This window comes from Aethina tumida, chromosome 2 (genome assembly GCF_024364675.1).
Source record: "Aethina tumida isolate Nest 87 chromosome 2, icAetTumi1.1, whole genome shotgun sequence".
Classification (NCBI taxonomy): Eukaryota; Metazoa; Arthropoda; class Insecta; order Coleoptera; family Nitidulidae; genus Aethina; species Aethina tumida.
The window spans coordinates 35,685,799-35,707,218 of NC_065436.1; the positions used below are offsets into that span (position 1 = coordinate 35,685,799).

At 26.8% G+C, this 21,420-nt stretch overlaps 1 protein-coding gene across 2 annotated transcripts in view; it reads left to right on the forward strand.

Moving 5' to 3' along the window:
• The first annotated feature begins 6,503 nt into the window (after nucleotides 1-6,503).
• LOC109606020 (uncharacterized) overlaps nucleotides 6,504-21,420 on the forward strand; it is a 41,127-nt gene continuing 26,210 nt past the window's right edge. The window contains exon 1 of one of the 2 annotated variants that reach the window (XM_049962552.1): nucleotides 6,504-8,122. In XM_049962552.1, coding sequence (XP_049818509.1) covers nucleotides 6,682-8,122 — 1,441 coding nt within the window. In that variant the 5' untranslated portion in view covers nucleotides 6,504-6,681. The remainder of the gene's footprint in view (nucleotides 8,123-21,420) is intronic. The other variant, XM_020022598.2, reaches the window with a different exon arrangement.

A 21,420-nucleotide genomic window follows, 5' to 3' on the forward strand; every position in this document is an offset into this window, starting at 1 on the left:
TTAATATATTGAAATATGTAGGAAAATACCAAACGGACACAAAATAGGATACTAAAAATATTCAAAAATATGTTAAAAATGTGTAAAACAGGCGTTAAACATTTCCGGGACAATGCTTTATATTAACAAAACATCCTGTTTAAAACATTTATGTGCAGTAGGTACTACAAATACATCGATTCGAACATGAATCGTCGTCGTCGTTCTGCAGTCGGATTTATTCAGTAAATACAGCGTCAGAAATAATAAATTTCGAATTTCATATTCAGGAAGGCTCCTCCACTAGGAAACTAGTTGCATTTCCAGTCACGAACGAACCACCTACCTTCAGGACTACTTTTTTCCCATTAACGTCCGACCCTTCAAAATTCATTGTCCGGTCACAACTTTATTCAAATTAATAAAGAATACGGTCTTGTGCTGTTGAATTTGAAATTATAATTAAACTGCAATAAAACTACTGGTCTTTCAACACGTACTTTCAAGTTTCCTATGTTAAATTTTACGACGCTTATAGTATATAAAAAAACTTTACTATGAATGTTATTAATATATTATGTTCTATGTTAAACACTAAATAAAAATAAAGTATTGTATTACAATATTTTTTGTGTAAGGAATGCTTATACCAATTAAAAGGTTTTTTAATATTCAATTTAATTATGCTAAAACAGTAACAAACTTGTTAAAGTTTTAAGATGCACAAAATTATACTTATTATATATACTACTATGCGAATACCCTGTATAAAATTTCGGAGTACTAATAATGAGCCATTGGATGGTACTTGGTTAAATGAATTTTCCAACATCAAAATTTTAGTCATGGAATAGCCAGTTCATAAAAATTACTTTCAAAAATATACAGGGTGCTTTATTGAAAATAATAAAGTTGATATTATTTCCGGCGCAACCCGAAATAAAAAATTGTTAAGTTAAGGTATAAATGCAATAAAAATTTCAAATCAATACCTTTTTTCGTTCTCCATAATGAATAAGTTAGATGAATCACTTTCTGTACAATATATATTTATTGTAGCTTTAATAATTCTAATAATCTTGAATTTGATCAGGAAAAGCATTGATTGATAGTTACTTCTGTTAGAGCATGTCAAACCGACAGAATTTTTAAATAACTTTTAAATAAAATACCTAATACACTAAATCAAAAGTGAAAATATTCTGAAACAAGATTTTTAAATTAATCCAACCATTTTCATCAGTTAACATTTTACTTGAGAATTCTTCGAATGGTTTTGTTAATCTAAATCAATTAGAAATAACTATATGATACTTAAGAAAACCTTACAGTTACGGACATATTTTTAAAAAACGATTAATACATCAGAAATCGTTACATATAAGCCCGATAAATCAAGAATTTAAGAAACTGAAAACGATATTGTAGTCAAAATAAATTAGAAAAGTAGTTCAGGTCAAGTTTAGTTCTAAAAATATTTTTTAAAAATCTGGCAAATTTTAAAAAATATGCTAATCATAATCATAAATATACTACGCTCAAAAAAAAAACGTAACAATTAGATATAATTGATTTATTCAAATTTCTTTTTAGGAAAATATTTCCATATTAATAATTGATTAAACAAAAATCTGTCAGAAATTAACAATTTTTATAAAAATATTTTAATACGTTTTGAGTGTTAAATTTAACAATCAGAATTTTAACTCCAATGATGAAATCTTAATTTTAATACGAAGGTGCTCCTCATCTCAGTTTTCCATTTTTTCCTCAGTTTCATATGGCAAAATCCATATCTCGTCATTACTTGATCGTACAAAAAATTTCTATTTACATTTCTTGTATGAAATTGAATGCTGTACAAAAAAAGTATCTCACAATTTTTTGATAACTCTTTCCATTTAGAAGATATTGAAGTAGAAAGTTTAAAGAAATTTAAAAAATTTCTGTTTTTCTTCGAAATGTTATAACTCATAGATGAATGAATACTATAAAATGCGCAGCAAATATATTTATTGTAAATTAAATGCTCTTGTGATTACTCGATTGCTCTTACCATTTTGAAGATATAAAGTTTAGAAGTAAAAAATAAATTTTTGTTAATTTCTTCAAACTTTGTCCTCCAATATCTTATAAGCGATAAGAGTTATAAACAAATTGTAAGTTACTTTTTTATTAAGCGTTCTATTTCATACAAGAAATGTAAATAGAAACTTTCTGTACAATCAAGTAATGACGAGATATGGATTTTGCCATGTGGAACTGAGGAAAAAATGGAAAACTGAGATGACAACGCTTTTCCTACTAAAATTAAGAGTTCAACATTGGAGATCATTTTTGTTTAGTCTTGGAACCTATTTTTCTGTGTCGGAACTTAAAAAAAAAAATTGTCGATTTTTTGGCCTATCCTAATACATATAAAGAAATTAAAAAATAAATTAATTAAAACAACAAATAGAATAATACAAAAATGTAAAATTTATAATAGAACAAAAAGAAAGTATCTAAAATTTATCAAAATAATTAAAATATTTAAAAAATAATCATACAAATTAAAAATATTCATGAATGAATAAATTGATTCAATTACTCTGTTTGTAAATATAAAAATAATTAAAATTCCGTAACACTAACGCGAATTATAATTTTTATAAAAATATTTTAATATGTTTTGGGTGTTGAGTTTTTTTTTACAGGCAGTAAATATAACATTCAGAATTTTAAAAATCTCATTAAAAAATCTAAACTATCTCAATTAATAAATATTCAAAGTAATGATTACAAAATTTATAAAGTTGATTAAAAATTTAAAGAAACACCATGCAATACAAAGAATAAAATAAATTATTAAAAAATCTAACCGTGATCAGAAATAATATAAAAATCTAAAAGTTATACATAAAAATAGGAATCTTTATAATATCTTAAGAATTTAATTATATTGTGAATTAAAAATCTCAATTTTAATTACCTATAAATGTATATGTAAATTATAATTAAGACACAGAATAAATTAAAATAATCATCGTATAAAGACTACTAGTTTTTCCACACACAATCCACATTTCAATTTGTATTTTTACGACTTTTACAGTTAGTAAAAAATTCACGGTAAATGAGTTTGTACTTTGTACAATGATGAATAATTGTTTCTCGTACAAAAACCCCGGTAAATACCGACCAATTTGCTCCAAATCAAAGAAGTGTCGCAGCAGTAAACGTGCTTAGATGAGGAAACAACATCACACGTACGACACATTAGTATTAGAATCGTTAATTGTTGTTATTAACAGTAAAACTGTTATCAAGAAAAGTCTAAGTGAGCTCGACCATAAATGCAAAATTAACCGACAGCATTTCCGTCTGTTGGTTTAACGTCATAATAAAGAATCGATGAATTTTTAAATTAAAACCTTTAGTTTGAGTCGCCGACAATGATGGAGGTGAAACGGCCGCTTGTTGTTGCGACATTAAACTCGTAATTCATATTTGCAAATGGCAATGGTTCTAATAAACATGTCGTTCGGTGTTTGGCATGCGTTGCCGGTGTTACAAAAGAATGTCCGGAATCCGTGTTCGTACGCCACTGCAAACGTTAATATAAACAAGATCAGTTGCTTAACATTTATAACCAGTCGGTTGAATTCAGTATAAAAATCCGGCTAATGGACACAATAATTCTTGCCAGTTTATACGATCGCGATCAATCAAAGGTTTTTATTGGCCTAATTTAAACTTAACAGCAATTAAATCACCGGTATATGGCTAATTATATATTCTTCTAATTTAAAATGTACCACAAATTAACAAGGCTCATTTGTAAAACATCGTTTTTCAACGATAATTAACCGTGGGAGATCAGGATTAACCTTTTGTTTCCTTTTAATAACGAACGCAGCACTGAACAACGATTTTTTTACAACTGAGACAATATCATAATTATTTATTAGGTCATTTGTAAATGGTTTTACCGTAAATTTCGTCTACAAAAATCGGAGACTGCAACAGTAGATAGACGACGAACCCCGTCGTTAATGAGATAAACATCAAATCTTGACTTGACTTTATAAATATTTATTACTTAGACGAATTTACATTCGAAAAAGTTATGTGAGAAAAACGAAAGTGATCAAGACAAATAAAGGATAAAAATTAAACGTTCAAGTTATTGTGAGAATTTTAATTTTTGGTCTCTAAAACAACAGCACTTGTATTCATAAACACCATTTTTAGTAGTAATAATTATCAAACAAAAGCTTTTAAAAACGTTAATTGTTCTCGAGTTAATTACTGGTGAACAATAATTTATCATACGTTCAGACACATGTTAAACTAATGTGTTTTATCGAAACGCACACACGTTTGAAAAATGATTTGGTTCCGACTGCTCCTAATTATTTCTAATTATTTACTTTATTAACAAATGTTTTTAATAATATTTTAATATGTTAGTTTAAAATATTTTAAAATAATAATAAAGGTTAAAGGTGAAGCAAAATTATTATAAAAAAATATTTTTAGTTAACTTAACAAAAAGAAATATTTTTGGACAACAAATATGAGGAATATTTAGAATTTAGAAAATACTTTTTAAAATTCTAGAAAATAAAAGCAATTCAAAGTGATTGATAATTTTATAATCTATATAAATATAAATGGTCTCTAAAGATGAGCTTGGACGCTTTGCAAATGATCTTTTTTTCATAATTCTTACCGTTTTGAAGATATTGAAAATCAAAGTTTAAAGAATTAAAAAAAAATTGTTTTACTTCTAACTCTACGAGTTAGAATTAAAACAAATACTATAAAATAGTTTCAAGAAAATGAAAAGCAATTACAATACAGAAAAAAATTGCCAAATTGTAGTAAAAGTCTGTTAGTGTAACGATATGTATTACTTTGATTATAATAAACAATCAATTTTTTTAGTAAAAATCTATTTATTTAAATAAAATGCTTAATTTTAAGCAGTAAAATAACATTTATTTAATAAAATTTTTAGTTTTCTCCAGATAACTTATGATCTGTAAAAAATATAAAAAACTTTTTCAGACATAAATTATAGGAAATTGAATTCTCTACAAAAAATATTATATAAAATTTTCCCATAAAGTTGATGGTTGCGTCAGAAAATAAGAAAAATTTTAAATCAATCCAACTTTAATGTTAAATAACTTTTGAAAAATGAATATATCAAACTATTATCTCTAACGAGTTGTAGCTGTAACTTAAAATACTTAACGTATTTTTTTTACCATTTCCAACAAGATTTTCAATATATATATATATATATATATATATATATATATATATATATATATATATTTATAGAAAATTAAACGTTCTACGTAAAAGGTGCCTTACAATTTTTTCATAATTCTTACCGTTTAAATGATATCGGATGTCAATGTTTAAAGAATTTAACAAAAATTTCTGTTATTACTTCTGAATTGTATAACTCGTAGATGAATAAATACTAAAAAATGTGCAACATACATTTTTGTAGGAAATTAAATGCTATACAAAAATGTTTCTTGTGATTAATCGATTGCTCTTACCAATTAGAATTAGCATTATAAAATTTAGAAATAAAAAGGAAGTTTTTAACTTCTTCAAACTTTGACCTCCGATATCTTACAAACTATAAGAGTTATGAAAAAATTGTATGTTGCCTTTTTTATACAGCGTTCAATTTCAGACAAGAAACGTAAACAAAATTTTTCTGTACGATCAAATAATAACGAGATATGGATTTTGCCATATGAAACTGAGGAAAAAATAGAAAACTGAGATGAACTATTAAAATTAAGAGTTCATCATTGGAAAGCATTTTTTAAAGGTGTCTTGGAACCAAATTTTTATTGTCGGAAGTTAAAAAAAAAATAGTCGATTTTTTGGCCTATCCTAATATATATAAAGAAAATAAAAAAAAAATAATAACAAATAGAATAATACAAAAATGTAAAATTTATAATAGATCAAAACTAAAATATCTAAAATTTATAAAAATAATTAAAATATTTAAAAATATAATCATACAAATTTAAAATATTCATTATAAGAATAGAATGAAAAATTTAATAATGCAAAATATAAAAAATAAATAAAAACAAATTAATATAAATACAATAATATAATATAATAAATAATATTTAATATAAAAATGTAGAATTTTTATTAAAACAAAAATCTATCAAATTAATTAAAATATTTAAATAATTTAAAAAGTTCTCAAAAATAAATATAATAGTGTAATAAAATGAAAAATATAAATCAAACAAAATATATTCAGAAAAAATGTACAAAAATGTATAATATTTAAATAATGTCTGTATGTTACCTTCCAGATTCTAAAAATAATTTTAAAGCGGTATTAAATCATTTAATATTCTAAATGGCATGAAATTAATGATTTCCAAATTAATAAAAATAAAAATAAATGTTTGAAATTTATAGAATTTTAAGTGTCCAATAAACAAATCAGACAAAGCACATCAAGATGAATATCTTTCAGCATTGGTCATTGGTTTGATATCAAACCTCAATGAGAACGATTTATAGTATTAGTCTTGAATATTAAAACCTTTGACACGTCTCACGAGAGGCATCATCATCATCGTCGTCATCGACCAGTTTTTCCGCACCTGCACCATACAGAATTCGCGAAGAAATAAATTTTCAGTTCTGGTCAATTAATCTCCGATGTTTATCTGGCCGATAGCCACAATATACAGAGTGCGGGTACCGTTCCGGGCTAGCTGTCCACCTGAATATTTTTCGTTCTCTCGCCGAGCCGCACACTGTCAAATCGCAGCCGTCCGATATACCGACGTTAATGAGATGATGTTCCAGCCGAAGAGAAGAAGGGGACCCGGCGTCAGTATGGCTCGAACCGCGGCACTGTTCGCTGCGGTCGCAGCAAGCCTCGTGCTCTCGCTAACCGCGGAAGATCGAAGAGCGCGCTCCGGCGACCTGGACCGCGGACCCGCCATGGACTACGAATCAACCCTCGCGATCCGGACCGCCAACGAGTCGGCCGTGGCATTGGAACGCCGACTGGAGATGAGCACCGAGTTCTTCCTGGTGCCGTCCAGCCCTACGCCGGCTACCACCCCCGGCAGCCACATCACCAAGACCGTGTGCGCCGGCTGTCCAGCCGACACCGACAAACTCGGGGGCTTGTTCAGGAACGAGGTGTGGGTCATACCGGTCCTGTCGCTTTCGGCGATCACCATGATCATGATCGCGGGGTTCGAAGTATTCGTATTGTGCAAGGCGTGGAGAACGACCCCGAGCCGCAGACACCTGTTCCTCGGTCAGATGCTGCTGCTGGGGTTGTTCAGTTGCGCCGGCTTGGGAGCGGTGTTCGCCGCCTCCCCGACCCAACTCACCTGTGCCATCGTGCGTTTCGGCACCGGGGTGGCTTACGCTATCGTTTTCGCATCGCTGTTGGTTAAGTGCGTGTTCCTGATCAGCCTAAACGGCGGCGTGTACCTGCCGGCCCCGTACCAAGGACTGTTGTTGCTCTTCGCCATCCTCATTCAAATCGCCATCGGGGTCCAGTGGCTGATGACCAGTCCGCCGTTCGTGGTGAACGTCACCATCGACACGATCCTGCCGCAGAACAAGCACCGCATCCTGGTGACCGCCGAGGACATCGCGAACCCCACGATCATACCCCTATGCCGCACCCCCTACACGGAGATCCTGATGTCCCTGATCTACGTGATCTTCCTCATCCTGTTCGTGACCGTGCTCGCCGTCAAGTCGCGGGGTATACGCGACAATTATCGTGAGGCGACCTACATAGGGTTGTCGGTGGGATGTAGCATACCGACGTGGCTGGTGTGGACGATGAGTGGCCTGGTGGTGAGCGAAAGACACAGGGACGCATGCATCGCCTTCGGGCTCGTCATCTCATCGGTCGCCGTGTTCTTGATCATGTTCATGCCGAAGGGCAGGCAACTGGCCGCGATGGGCAAGGAGGGTGTCTACGTGGAGGACAGGGAGGAACGGTTCAGCTCGCTGAGCCGCGCCGGCTCTGGATACTCGCCTTCCTTCTTCCACTTCAAGCCCATCAAGTACGGGTTTGCGCACGGGAACTCTCACAAGCATCAGCATACCGTCACCACGCTTGGAGGAGGTACATGTCTTTTTTTATTTATTACATTTATTCATTTTCTCCCTAATTCTGTTATGAAAGGTGGTAGATTATGTTAAAATTAATTGCGAATATTTTAAGTGTGATCAGCTGGCGTGGAGCAGACGTTAGGTAATCTCTGGTAATTTGTTATTGTCTATTTGTTCCAATTACTTGTCTATTATTTGCACCAACATAAAAACTACTAGGTAATTTAGTTATATAACTACTTCAAGTAGCTTTTTATAAGTATAATCATCCAGTACGTCCTCAATTTTAATTTAATATTTAATTAATTACACATATGTGCAAAAATATTTAGAACAAGAGCAGTTTCTATTTAAAGTTACATAAAAAAACTATGCTATAACAAATGTTAAGATAATAATCTAAATTTGTTTGAAATAGCTTATTTATTTAAAGATTGTGAATAGTTGGTTATATTGAGGAAGTTCAATATTAACTCGACAAAACAAATAATGAAAATGAATGTTGCCTTGTATGTTTTAATAATTATTTTTCATCGTAAATTTTACTGTTAGCTCTTGAAACATTTGAAAAATTTCCTCCCCCAATTTGTGGTAAAATAATTGATACAAGGAAACACAGTTTACTCAAACGATTAAATAAAAATAGAAGAAAATTCGATTCAAGTTTATTTGATATAATTTTAATATTCAAAATTTAAATTATTTTTAGTTATATATATGGTATCTATACATGTGTGTATAAAAATATAATTTTGATATTTGAATCATTATAATTATATTATTATATGATATAATGATAATAATTCATTTTGTTCTATTTAACAACTTATTAAAACAAAATGTTATTTTAGTGTTTAATATTTAAAAAAAGTATTTTAGTAGTTTATAAGTATTTTAAAAATTTAATAATAAAAAAATTATTTAAAAAAAAATATTAATAACAATAATTTATCAAATCATAAATATAATAATAAACTTAATTATAATTATTAGTATAAATAAATAAAAAAGTATTGATGTATTTGGAATGACAGGTCTATTTATCAGAATATTATTAATTAATAATTTCTTAAAATTACTTGATCTTTAAATATTATTTAAAATATGAGTTTTTTATTTTATTCATTTTATAAATTATAAGAAAATAAAAATCACAAAAATTTGTTTTGTTCTACTTAATAACTTTTATTTAATAACAATAAAATTTTATTTTAGTTTTTAACATTTAAAAAAGTATTTAAAAATTTAATAATAAAACATTTTTTATTGAAATTTAATTATTTAATTTATATTTATTTAATTAAAAATATTAAAAAATAAAAACTCACAATAATTTATCAAATTTTAAAACATTTTGTCTGTTTTCTATATAAAAATAAATAATTATATCATAAATATAATAATAAACTAAAAATATTAATACTTAAATTTACTTAATTTAAAAAATTAAAATTTTAAATGATTTTATGAATGAATGAATGAGCTCTAATAAGGGCTCCTGATAGGATACATGTATAATTAAAATATTCAAAAATATACCGGGTGTTCCATTGAAAATAACAAAAAGTTATGACTCTTTCGACAAAACCGAAAATGAAGTTTTATACAAAATAAATTAGAAAAACAGTTCAAGTTAAGTTATAATTGCTATAAAAATTTCAAATCAATACCTTTTTTCTTTCTCAACAAACATTTAATGAATAAGATAAATATATAAGAAAATAATTTAATTGTTAGTTTAAATAGAAATAAATTTGAAATTTTGGTGGAGGTTCCTTCCATTGTTTGGGGACATAATTTATTTTTTTACTTAAATATGGTTTATTAATTTTCTAGCTCATTCAATTATGGTAGTTATTTATAATACTGAACGAGAATCAGCATTACAAATGGTACCGTGTAATTAAAATAACAAATATCAGCACCATTTGCATTATTGCTTTAATATCCATAACACGCTAACAAATAGTTTCGAAAGGAAGAACTAATTATAAGAAAAAAACTGAAATAAGCTCCGTAAAATTGTTCCCATTGATCGAGCATCGTATAAAACTACTTTTAAAAACCTACTTATTATATAAAGATTACCGAGATCTGTTGTGGTTGCGCGAATCACACCAGATTCGGAATACGCGACCTCTTTTAAAAACCATAAAGATAATTTCTTTGGCCATTCAATTTTGTACATTCGCAACTGTTTTGCTGTGATTACTGTAAGTAGTGAAACTACCTTTTCCATGTTTCTAGCCTTAAACGCTCACGTTTAATTTTTTTAAAAGATTTTGTGTTATTTTTCTGCATAATCCCATTGATAACTTTATAATATGCAATTCGATTTGGCTTATTTTAAATTTCTAAACAAAATTAAAAGCAACAAAAATATTCAACACAGTAAGAGAAACTGGAATGTGTAAAACAAAAGGTTTTTTGTATATTGTAAACATTGAACTTTCTGAAATCATGTTTATTAAATTAATTAATTTAATTGGTTGTGTAATATTCACAGGACTTTCTACGACCAGTAGCTTATTGTTTGGTGTAATACTGGTGCGTAATTGTTACGTTGATAATGAAGGAATTAGTAGGTAGATTAATGAATGAATGATAGTTTTAGATTGGTAATCGTGAAGTGGGAAACCATTCGTTGAACAATGTCGTAGATAAATTTTCAGTTGGTTTTAGAGGCCCATAAAAATCAAAAGATAATTGCTCAATCATAAAACACGGATAAACGGTGGTTTCATGCGGTGATTTGTCATAGATTTAATACGGTTGAATCGCAATGGAAATCCCATATAAAACTTAATTAAAAGGTAATCAGGCGGGTAAAGGCCGACTGTAACATTGTAACTAAATACGGATGGCACGTCCTTCATTTTTTATCGTAAAATTTCGAATCGATTGCACATTTCTCGAACTAATTGACCGACAACAGAGCTGTTATTGGCCATATTTTCAAGATCGCTCGCCTTGAAATGCAAAATAAACGGGATAACTGCATGTTTGAATGTAAATAAGTAACTCATTGCGAGTTCGTACACTTTTTCAACTGCCCTAACTAGACGTTTATTTAAGATATGGAACGTTTCCTGTCCGTGGTGCATAGTAAACATTTTCAGGTAAAACTGCTCCGCACTCACTTTACTCTCTTGTAAATTTCGTGCCGGATTTCTAGGAAATGTCGAGCGAATTTTAGATAAAACATTTCAACGTTCAACATCTCCAAACGACTTTCAAATAACATTGTAACAAATATTATAGTTAATCTTTAATTATTTCATTGTACAATTAAAAATATGAAAGACCAACAAAATCTTTGTTTCGGTCTATCTAACTTCGTAACGAAATATCTCTTTTTTCTTATATGAATTTAAAATTAAAAAAAGAAATGAAAAATTAATATATTAATTGTAAATTAATTTATTAAATTGTCTAAGAAATTTTTGAATTTGAAAATTGAGTGAAATTTTAATAATTAAATATTTTATGAATTTATTATAAAAAATAACAATATAAATTTTCTTTTGTTTTAAAAAAATGTACATTTAAATGTCTGTTTTATTGTCTGTTATGTAGTATGTTTGATAACAACAATACTGCAATATAATTGTTTATTAGTGGGCTTAGTTAGCTATTTATTAATATTTGAAAAAACTTTACGATCATTTAGCCTTCCCTTATTTTATATATCCATTATTTTACACATTTTAGCACTTATAATTTCTTAGTAGTACATAATATTTGTACACTATAAAATGTTGTGTATTTGAATTTATCTTTCTTCGCATTTGAATTTAAAGTTTTGTAATTCATTTTATTAAAAACCATAAAAATTACGTAATAAAAAACATCATTTAATTTATAAATAATTACTATTATTTAAAAAAGGTGTGTCCATTTTAATTTGTGTGTCAATGTGTCATTTTTGTGTGTTGACTGTTTTTATCGTTATAAATTAATTAGTAAGAGAGATTTTCACAACATTTCCTATTTTGCAAGGACTTGGGTTTATAGTTAGCAGAAAATCAGAAGTTTTAATTGACTAACATTGCGAGTAACAAAACAACGCGTCATCGATACTGAAACTGTAAAAAGTGTATAAAACCATATGCGTACGTTGGTTGGAAATTAGAAACTGTACACAGTCATTTAACTGCGTTACATCCATGACAACTATCACTTTCCTTCGGTATTCAATGCGTTTTGATCGATCGATTTTTAAGTGAAATCAATTTTTATGATTTTCGTAAACGGAGTTCTATTGTAATATAATTGTCTATCGATCTAAAAAATGGAGAATTAGTCCTGAATTACTGTCATTTATTCTAATGTCGTGGTCATTTATTTATGTATTCAATTCGTAATTTCTCTGTCAACTCTGATAAATATTTGTAAATGTGAAATTGTACAATTGATGGCATAAAATCAAATTAGTTCCGTAACAGTTGTTCGTACTTGTATAAAACGATTTGATTGATCTTTTATATAATTACTGATTTATTGTATGCTATGAATCGCATTAAATCAGAAAATTTACTGTTTAGTATTAGACCAATGTAAAATAATTGCAAATTTATAAAAGTGGACGACAATAAAATATGCTTTTAGTATTTTTTAATTGGTCAATAAATATACAATAAACATTTAGGATTTAGAAATGAACAGTTTGAAATATATATAAACCTTTTTATATGAATACTTACTGATTTTTACATGAATTATGGAATCTGTAATTATTTTTTAATTGCCGTAAATTTGTACTTAAATGATAAAACGTGGTTTTAACTGTCTCACAACATATACAAGTATTGAAATGTACATTTTTACAACTTGTGTTTTGAACACATAAATATTTTAAAGTTTGTTGAATAGTCGAAGGTAAAAAGTCTTTTTGTTTAATTATAGAAAATGTTTGTTAAATTATATTTTTCTGTCACATTATGGTTCTCAATTGGATTTTCTGTACATAAGAAAGTACGTTATTTTAATTTAAATATTTTAGTACACTATTAATTGATTCACATGAATAGTATTTTAAAAATATAAAATTATTAATATATGTTGAACAAAAGAACTTATTCTTAAACTTAATTAATTAATTTATTAATGTATCTAATAAATGTATCTAATCTACTATATAAAATATTAAAAATTATCAATTGCATTGTAAAAATATATCTTAAAATATGTTATTATAACTCAAAAACTATGAGAATAAACAATTTAAAAATTCTATAATAGTCTGTTTTGAATGAATGAATAAAAAATATGTCCTTAAAATATATTTAAAAAAAGTTATTTATTTTTGGTGTAAACTAGTGAAATGTTTGCTAAATGTGAAAATTTAATTTTTACCCCTTCTTCTCTTCAAAACTGCAATTCTGCTTATTGATGATGGCATGAGTCTTTCTCTTTCAGTTTTTTGAATGTATAAGTAACTGAACTGTTTAAAAACAAATGTTTCAAAGCAGTCATATGCATTATATAAAAAATAAAAAAAGTTAATTTACTTTAACTATGTAAATTAATATTTTAAAAATTTTTAAATTTAATTAATTAAATTATTATATCATATATAATAATATAACTTTAAGTTTAGAATTAAATTAAGTATTAATTAAATAAAATTAAAGTATTAAATTAACACAATTAATTACATCAATTAATAAAAAATACAATATATTAAGATGTAACAACTATTAAATTTTTCATAACTTTTCAGATAACTAATTCTGATATTTTAAATTATTATACATGAATTAACAAAAAAAATTCCTTGTTGTCATAAGTATATATTAAAAAATTGAAAAAGTTATTTTAACTATGTATATCTTAAAATTTGAAATTTTTGTTTTATTTAAATAAAATTATAATAATGAATTAAAGCAGTAAATATAAAAAATACAGTAGTCAAAGTTACACCAGTTACATACTTTGAATTTTTCTTATAATTATTTGTAGTATCAATTTATTATTTGTAAGTTACTAAAAAATACGATTTATTATGCTACTTTAACAGTTTTTGAAATTTGAAATTGAATTCTTCAACATCGTGAATTATCATATAAAAATTACTATAATATTATATTATAATTAATATTATCTCAATGTTAAATAAAGTATTAAATAATTAAATTAAAAATTTATAATAAAAAATACAATTTATTAAGCTACTTTAACTATACTTATATTTTAAAATTTACTTAATTTCGATTCAGTATTAAATTAAATATTAATTAATTATTTAAAATTAAAGTAATAATATAATCAGTTACTTGAATTTATTACTTATTATTATTTATTTTTAATAAATAATAATGTTAAACAATTAAAAAATTTAAATTCAAATTATTCATGTTATCATTTAATTAATTAATGCTCGTCGGTATTGACATGTAACTTTTATTGTAGAAAATAATTGATTATTTTTCTTCCTGGTATATAACATACCATGATTTTTCTCGATTCAATGAACAATTCCGAACCATAAAAACAAACGTTTTTAGCACGTCCGGATTTGTGTTCGAAAAAGGCAAGACGGAAAATAAGGAGGATTGTAAACCTCAATCGTACGAATCGTAAACATTCCATTATCAATCGAAGCCATCCGTTTATATTTGCCTTTTCCAATTATTCTCCAATTTCATTTGCCTATAATTTCGCTGTACGCGTCGACATTTAACGATAGATCAGACGGCGAACCTTGACAGAGAAAATCCGACGTGAACTCGACGGTATAAAATAATAAAAGAAAAAACCGTATTTCTTGATAGCGGTACGCGTATAAATATTATTACTCTACTTTCTATAACCCAATGAGGTGCTGTCAACGTACAATAATTCGATAAGTGAATAATCGCTAATGAGCGCGAACTATTTCTGAGATTTCTTTCACGCACACTTCTTTTAAATATTTCGAATAATTCAAAGGTGAACTCAAGCATTAATTCTAAATACTAAACTCTGTGTAACGCTGCATGTTTTTTAATTACGTTTAAACAATTTGATTTACCGAATTCAATGTTTTAACAGATATAAAAATTGTGAGCTATTTATGGGCTAATTATGTCAGAAAGAGAAAAATGTTGGATACAAACAATAATGTCTGTTTTGCAAATATACAAGTTTAGCTTTACGCTTCTTGAATTCAATTGTTATTCGATCGATCGATCGGTATTTCGATTGAACCATTTGAACAATTTGATTTGACGCACTTTCTGAATCCACAAAATGGGACGATTTCCTTCGAATTTGTGTTAATTATATTGAAATAACTGATTTGTTAATTAGTGATACTACGATTATTTTTATTGAGACGTTGACACACTAATAAAATTCCAAGTTGTTTTTAAATCACTATATAATAAAATTTGTCATCAACTTTAAACAATAGTGTAAAAGTGAAAGGATTAACAATTTTCATGAAAGAATAGAAGAAAGTAGAGGTTTATAAATAAGTTAAACCTGTAACATTAATATTAATAATCATTTTGTACCTCGGCCGTTTTAAAACTAATAAATGTTTGAAAACATTGTTTGTTACAAATATGGTAGCTTCCATATTAAGAAAACGTTTATGTTTATTTCGTTACACATGTATATTATGTTAATTATATTTTAAATTAATACATTTAAATATCTTTAGAAGTTTTTTTTTGCAAGTCAAATCCTCCCATCGGTTTTTTTTAATTTAAAATTAAAAGCCTCGTTCCTTTTTGTAAATATAAGATGGCAAAGAGACTCCACTGACGTATTAGAATACAATGGAATAATTTTGAATAAAATTTAAATTTCAAATCAGATGCAAATTATATTTAAATTAATATGTCAACTAAGTGTATTTTAAAATAATCAGATCGATTTGATATTTAGCAATGTCATGTGAACAGTCCTTAGTGATAAAAACATTTTTTCCAGTATAAAATTTTAATTTAATTCAAATTAAATCAGTAAGGCTGAACAAAATTCATTAGCACTTCATTTTAAAAAATCATTTTAAAGAAAAAAAATGGTAATTAATCTTGTTTTATTGTTGGATTTTTTCGTGTGCACAATACACATTAGAAATCACCGTTTAAAATTTTACACTGGCGCATTTAACAACATAATAATACGCATTAACAAATTCGCAGCTGCAATTTCTAATTAACACCTACATTTTAATTAGCGTGGCTCGGAACGCGAAAAATCGCCGAGCCAATAAAATTAACATACATAGTGATGGTTTATACACGAAGATGCAAATACGAAAGATAAACTATCCCATTTAATTAATCTAATAATTGTTGTGATATAGTAACAATCGCATGGATGTAAATTAAACATGCATTATTTACTGTGGATGTAAACGCTGTTCGGAGTTTATAGCACTATAACAAGAGGATTTTATTGTCTACAACTCTTTTATTTTGTTTAATTTACATATGCCAACTATCGCTGTTATTTATTGAACGTTAAAAACACACACAGACAAGAAATATTTACACGTCTTTTGTCTCACAATTTTCAAATTTACCATATTATAGTAATTATTGTTAAATTATATATTTAATAATTTAATTTTATGATGATTCGTGCATCATTCACCATGTAAATTACACTACCATGTTATACTGTGCATTTTCTATTATAATTATTATCTTGGAAAACAAAGTTTTATTATATAAATCACTCAATAATTGTTGTAAATATACAACCATTTATTTTCTGTATTTTATATTAATTATATGAATAAATTTAAATAAACACTCACAAGTTTAAATTCAATTTATATATTGTTACAAAATATTTAGCGTGAATTTCGATTTTTTACTGTAAATATAAAATTTTACTCTAAATATAAAATTTATTTTAAGTTTTGTTTGTATTTTATAATAAAAATTAAAATGATAACATTTAATTTTATAGCTTTTTCTACTTTTCACTTAATATTTTAAAATAATTTTAGTAAATTTACAATAAATAATATTTTTCTGTACGATTTTTATTATTTTTTTATTTAAATAATTAAAAATTATAATGATAAACAAAGTTTTATATTTGAATTAACCAAAACACTCATTAATATTTAATTTTGTTTTAGTAAAAATAAAAATGTTTAATTTTAATGTATTTTTTGAATTCTGAATAATGATAACTAACTTTATTTATATTTTCAGTAGTCAGAAAATTGACTACATCTAAAATGTTTAATTTTATATTAATTATATGAATAAATTTAAATAAACACTCATAAGTTTAAATTAATTTCAATAAATTTACATATGTTTCGGGTTAGCCCGAATTTTGATTTTTTACTATAAATAATGTTTTACAAATTATTAATTTTTGGTTTAATGCACAAAAATCATTAATCTTTTATTGGATTTAGAAATGTATTAATTTTTATTTTAATTGTTGTAAAAACACTAGCTTTTAATTTTATAGAATTTTCTATAATTTGAATACAATGAAAATAATCATAACTAACTGATTTATTCTTACAGCAACTAGAAAATGTATGTACACCTAAAAATCTTAAGTCCATTATCGTTAATATGTAGAGTAACTTTAGAAATTTTCATTTGTCTTGATGTAAGTGTATTGATCACAACGATACGACAATATAATTGCACTAATAAAGGGTTTAGCTAAGTATTTATTAATATTTGAAAAAAATTCTAGGCTCAAAAGTAAAAACTTCTTTTTAATAACTTGTTCTTTTTGCATTGATTTTCCGAACGAATTTCATCCCAAAGGTTTTCAATTAGATTGAGGTCTGGGCTTTTTGCTGGCCAAGACATTACACGTACTCCTTGAGAAGAGAACTAGATGTGTGTTTTAGATCGTTTAGCTTTAAAAAATGATGTCGGATACAGATATAAATTATAAAATCAACTGTATTGAATATACGGCTTAATTGCTTTACTTATGGATCCTGCTTGAAATAAAGAGTTATATAAAAACTATGTATATAAAGGGAGCTACGAAGTTTTTAAATTAAGAAGAATCATAATGATATATTTTAATTAGTTACTCTACATATGAGCGATAGTGGGATAATGTTGTATAATAATTTTGTCCTAAAATGACAATTATTTATAATTCGATGTGTGATGAAAATAATAGTTAAAATTAACTATAACCACCATAAAATAAAAAATTCTTTATTTTATAATAATTACATGAGTACATTCAAATAAACACTCTCTAAATTTTAAATTAATTTCAGTTGATTTATAAAGAAAACAATTAACTTTAATGATAATTGGCATATTTTGCTGAATGAAAATTGCGATAATAATCAACAATAAGCACCTCTGTAAATTTTAAATTGATTTTGGTAGATCAATAAAGATAAATACTTAATTGTATAACAATCTGCCCAAATTGCACAAATAAAATCACGATTATAATGATCTACGATTTATTCTGTGCATTAACTGAAACAGTCTAAAATTTAATTAAATTAATTTCACCACATAAAAAAAATGTATAAATTTAAGAGTGTTGGAAGTGATTGATATTAACCTATACCAGTTTTACGGTGTTTCGAAAGCAAACTTCCCTATTTGGTTCAGTTTAATAAGTCGACCTGAAGAAATCTTTAATAACTGGAAATTAGAAAAGGAAAAGATACGTAATTATTTATATAATTACGTCTGGTTTAATTATAAAAAAGGAGTCGGAGTATGTGGATTTTTATCTTGTGATCTGATATTTATTTGTGTGTATGTAATGTAAATTATTGTTTGATTGTGTGAAATTTCACAAACTTATGATGGAGTAAATGCAATAAATTCAGCATTAATCACATTAAATCTCAGTTTATCGCTTTCATCTTAATATGTTGTTTGATTGCACTTTTACATTTCCATCACATGTTTATAACTTTATAAATTTAGATTTATTAGTTTATAAAATTACACTGATTAGGTTTCTGCGAATTTAGACATGTTTAATTGGAGAAAAATCTGTGATTGCGTTTTAATTTATTATTAATACTTCCTTAATGAACTTCGATTGACTTGATCATGATGAACCATCATTAATTTTTTTATTAACAGTTTTTTAGTCATTTTTCGGTTTATTTATTTTAAATCACAAAAAGTTACAGTTGTTTTAATTCGTTGACGTCATGAAATCATGTGAACGAAATTAAAATATTGATTGTGGCTATTTCAAGATGATCCATTCATCATAAACAATATCTGATCCAGTGGCAGATGTAGTTTTGTCTGGTAACGGACCGAATTGTTGCTAGACTATTTCCATATGATACACAACAACTGTTAGATTTTACAACACAACAATTCTTAGTAGAGATGAAAAATATAACTGACAATAAATTTGATCGGTTCTCGCGGTTTTAATTGGGTTAAAATATTTTGTATTACATTTTGTGGGTTTAAAATAGCATATTATTATTTTTTGTCACCTATTGTTTTAAAAATATTTCTAAAAAACGTTTGTAGTAATTTTCGTATACGATTAATAAATTTAAAGTCATCAACAGCCCTCTATTTAACAATAATTCTTGAATTAAAAAAAATGGACCTCAAAATTAAAAGCTAATTATTATCCTTAGTAAATATAAATGAATTAAATGTTTATTAATTACCTAAATTTCCATATGTAGCAGAACTGTTAGATTTTACGACACGAGAATTCTCGTAAAGGAAAAATACAACTGACAATAAATTTTGTCTATTCTAGTGGTTCTAAATTAGGTTAAAATATTTAGAATTTTGTTTTGTCGGCCACCTGTTGCTTTAAAAACATTTTCAGATTCGAAATTTTGTGATCAAATTTCTCGATGATTTAACAGACCAACATTTTAACCGTATTTATTGAATGAAATCAGTATACAATATCATTAAAATTTGATTATGACATTTGATATACAGAGTGATAACATATTTATTAGAAGTTTATGGAGTACTGGAAAAGGTATTGATTTGAAATTTTATACAATTATAATTTGACATGAGCTATTTTCCCAAATTATTTTGACGACAAAATTTCATTTCCACTTTCACCAGAAGTAACAAAAACATTGTTATTGTTATACTCTTGAATTTTTAAAATTTATACCATGTCCCATTCCTAAACCCAATAAAGGTATCAATTTTGATGATGATTATTTTTGACATAAAGATTAATGGGAGTCATTGTAAGTACTCCCAAATTGGTGTTTTTACAGATATTTTAGTTAAATTATCAATGTCAGAATTTTTGAAAAATATTAATAACTGAATATCTATTGGATTTGGTGCTATAGATATTTTATTTACAAATTATCAATGTCAGAATTTTTGAAAAATATTAGTAACTGAATATCTATTGGATTTGGTGCTATAAATATTTTATTTACAATTACATGTAGAATTTAAAAAACTCAAAATTAAATAAAGCGTCCCATTGAAAATAGCAAAATTGATGTCACCTCCGGCGTAACAGGAAATGAAATTTTGTTCAAAACAAATATAATTGTATAAGTTATAATTGTATAAAAATTTCAGATTAATACCTTTTTCCGTTTTCCATTTAATGAATAAGTTGAGGTGAATCATCATACATACTATATTGGCAGAGAGTATAGCAACTTTAAAAAGATATAAATTGCTACAGCCCTGTATATACAAATCTAATATAATTTAGTCAAAAAACTAAAGATTCGGCTGGCAAAAAGTGGTCTTAATAGTCACTAATCCCTGCAAATTTGACAATAATTATTAGTTTTACAGAAGGAAATCACGGATTGGTATCATTCTTTCCATCCGGTGAGAGAAAACTCGACGATTAAATCTAAATAAAACACGCGTAGTTTTACAACAATTTTCAAGATTTGATAATGTAGAAGAAAAAAAAACTGGAGAAGAAAGAAGAAGAAAAACCAATAGGTTTCAGGATAAATAAATTTTATCCTACTCCAAAAAATATGCTTTCCTGAGTTTCAGCGAAATAAAAGGTCTACTTGAGACAAAACTTAGAAAGAATATTTCATCGTAAGAAACAGATTACTGCAAGGGGGTCTTAAAAACCACTACAATCAGAAAAGAAGAGGCAAGCCAGACTTGAGTTTGCCAGGTCCCATTTACATTGGTCATTAAATGATTGGAAACGAGTGATCTGGATTGATGAATTCAAGTTTAAACTTGTTAGTAATCATGGAATATTCAAATAAAAATATGCCACTAAAATATTATTTTCAACAGGACAATAATACGACACACACTTCAAAATATTTGAAGCATTAGTTTTTAAGGTAACAAAATTATGTTATGAACTGGCCATCTCAATCTCCCGATCTAAACCCCATTGAAAACTAAT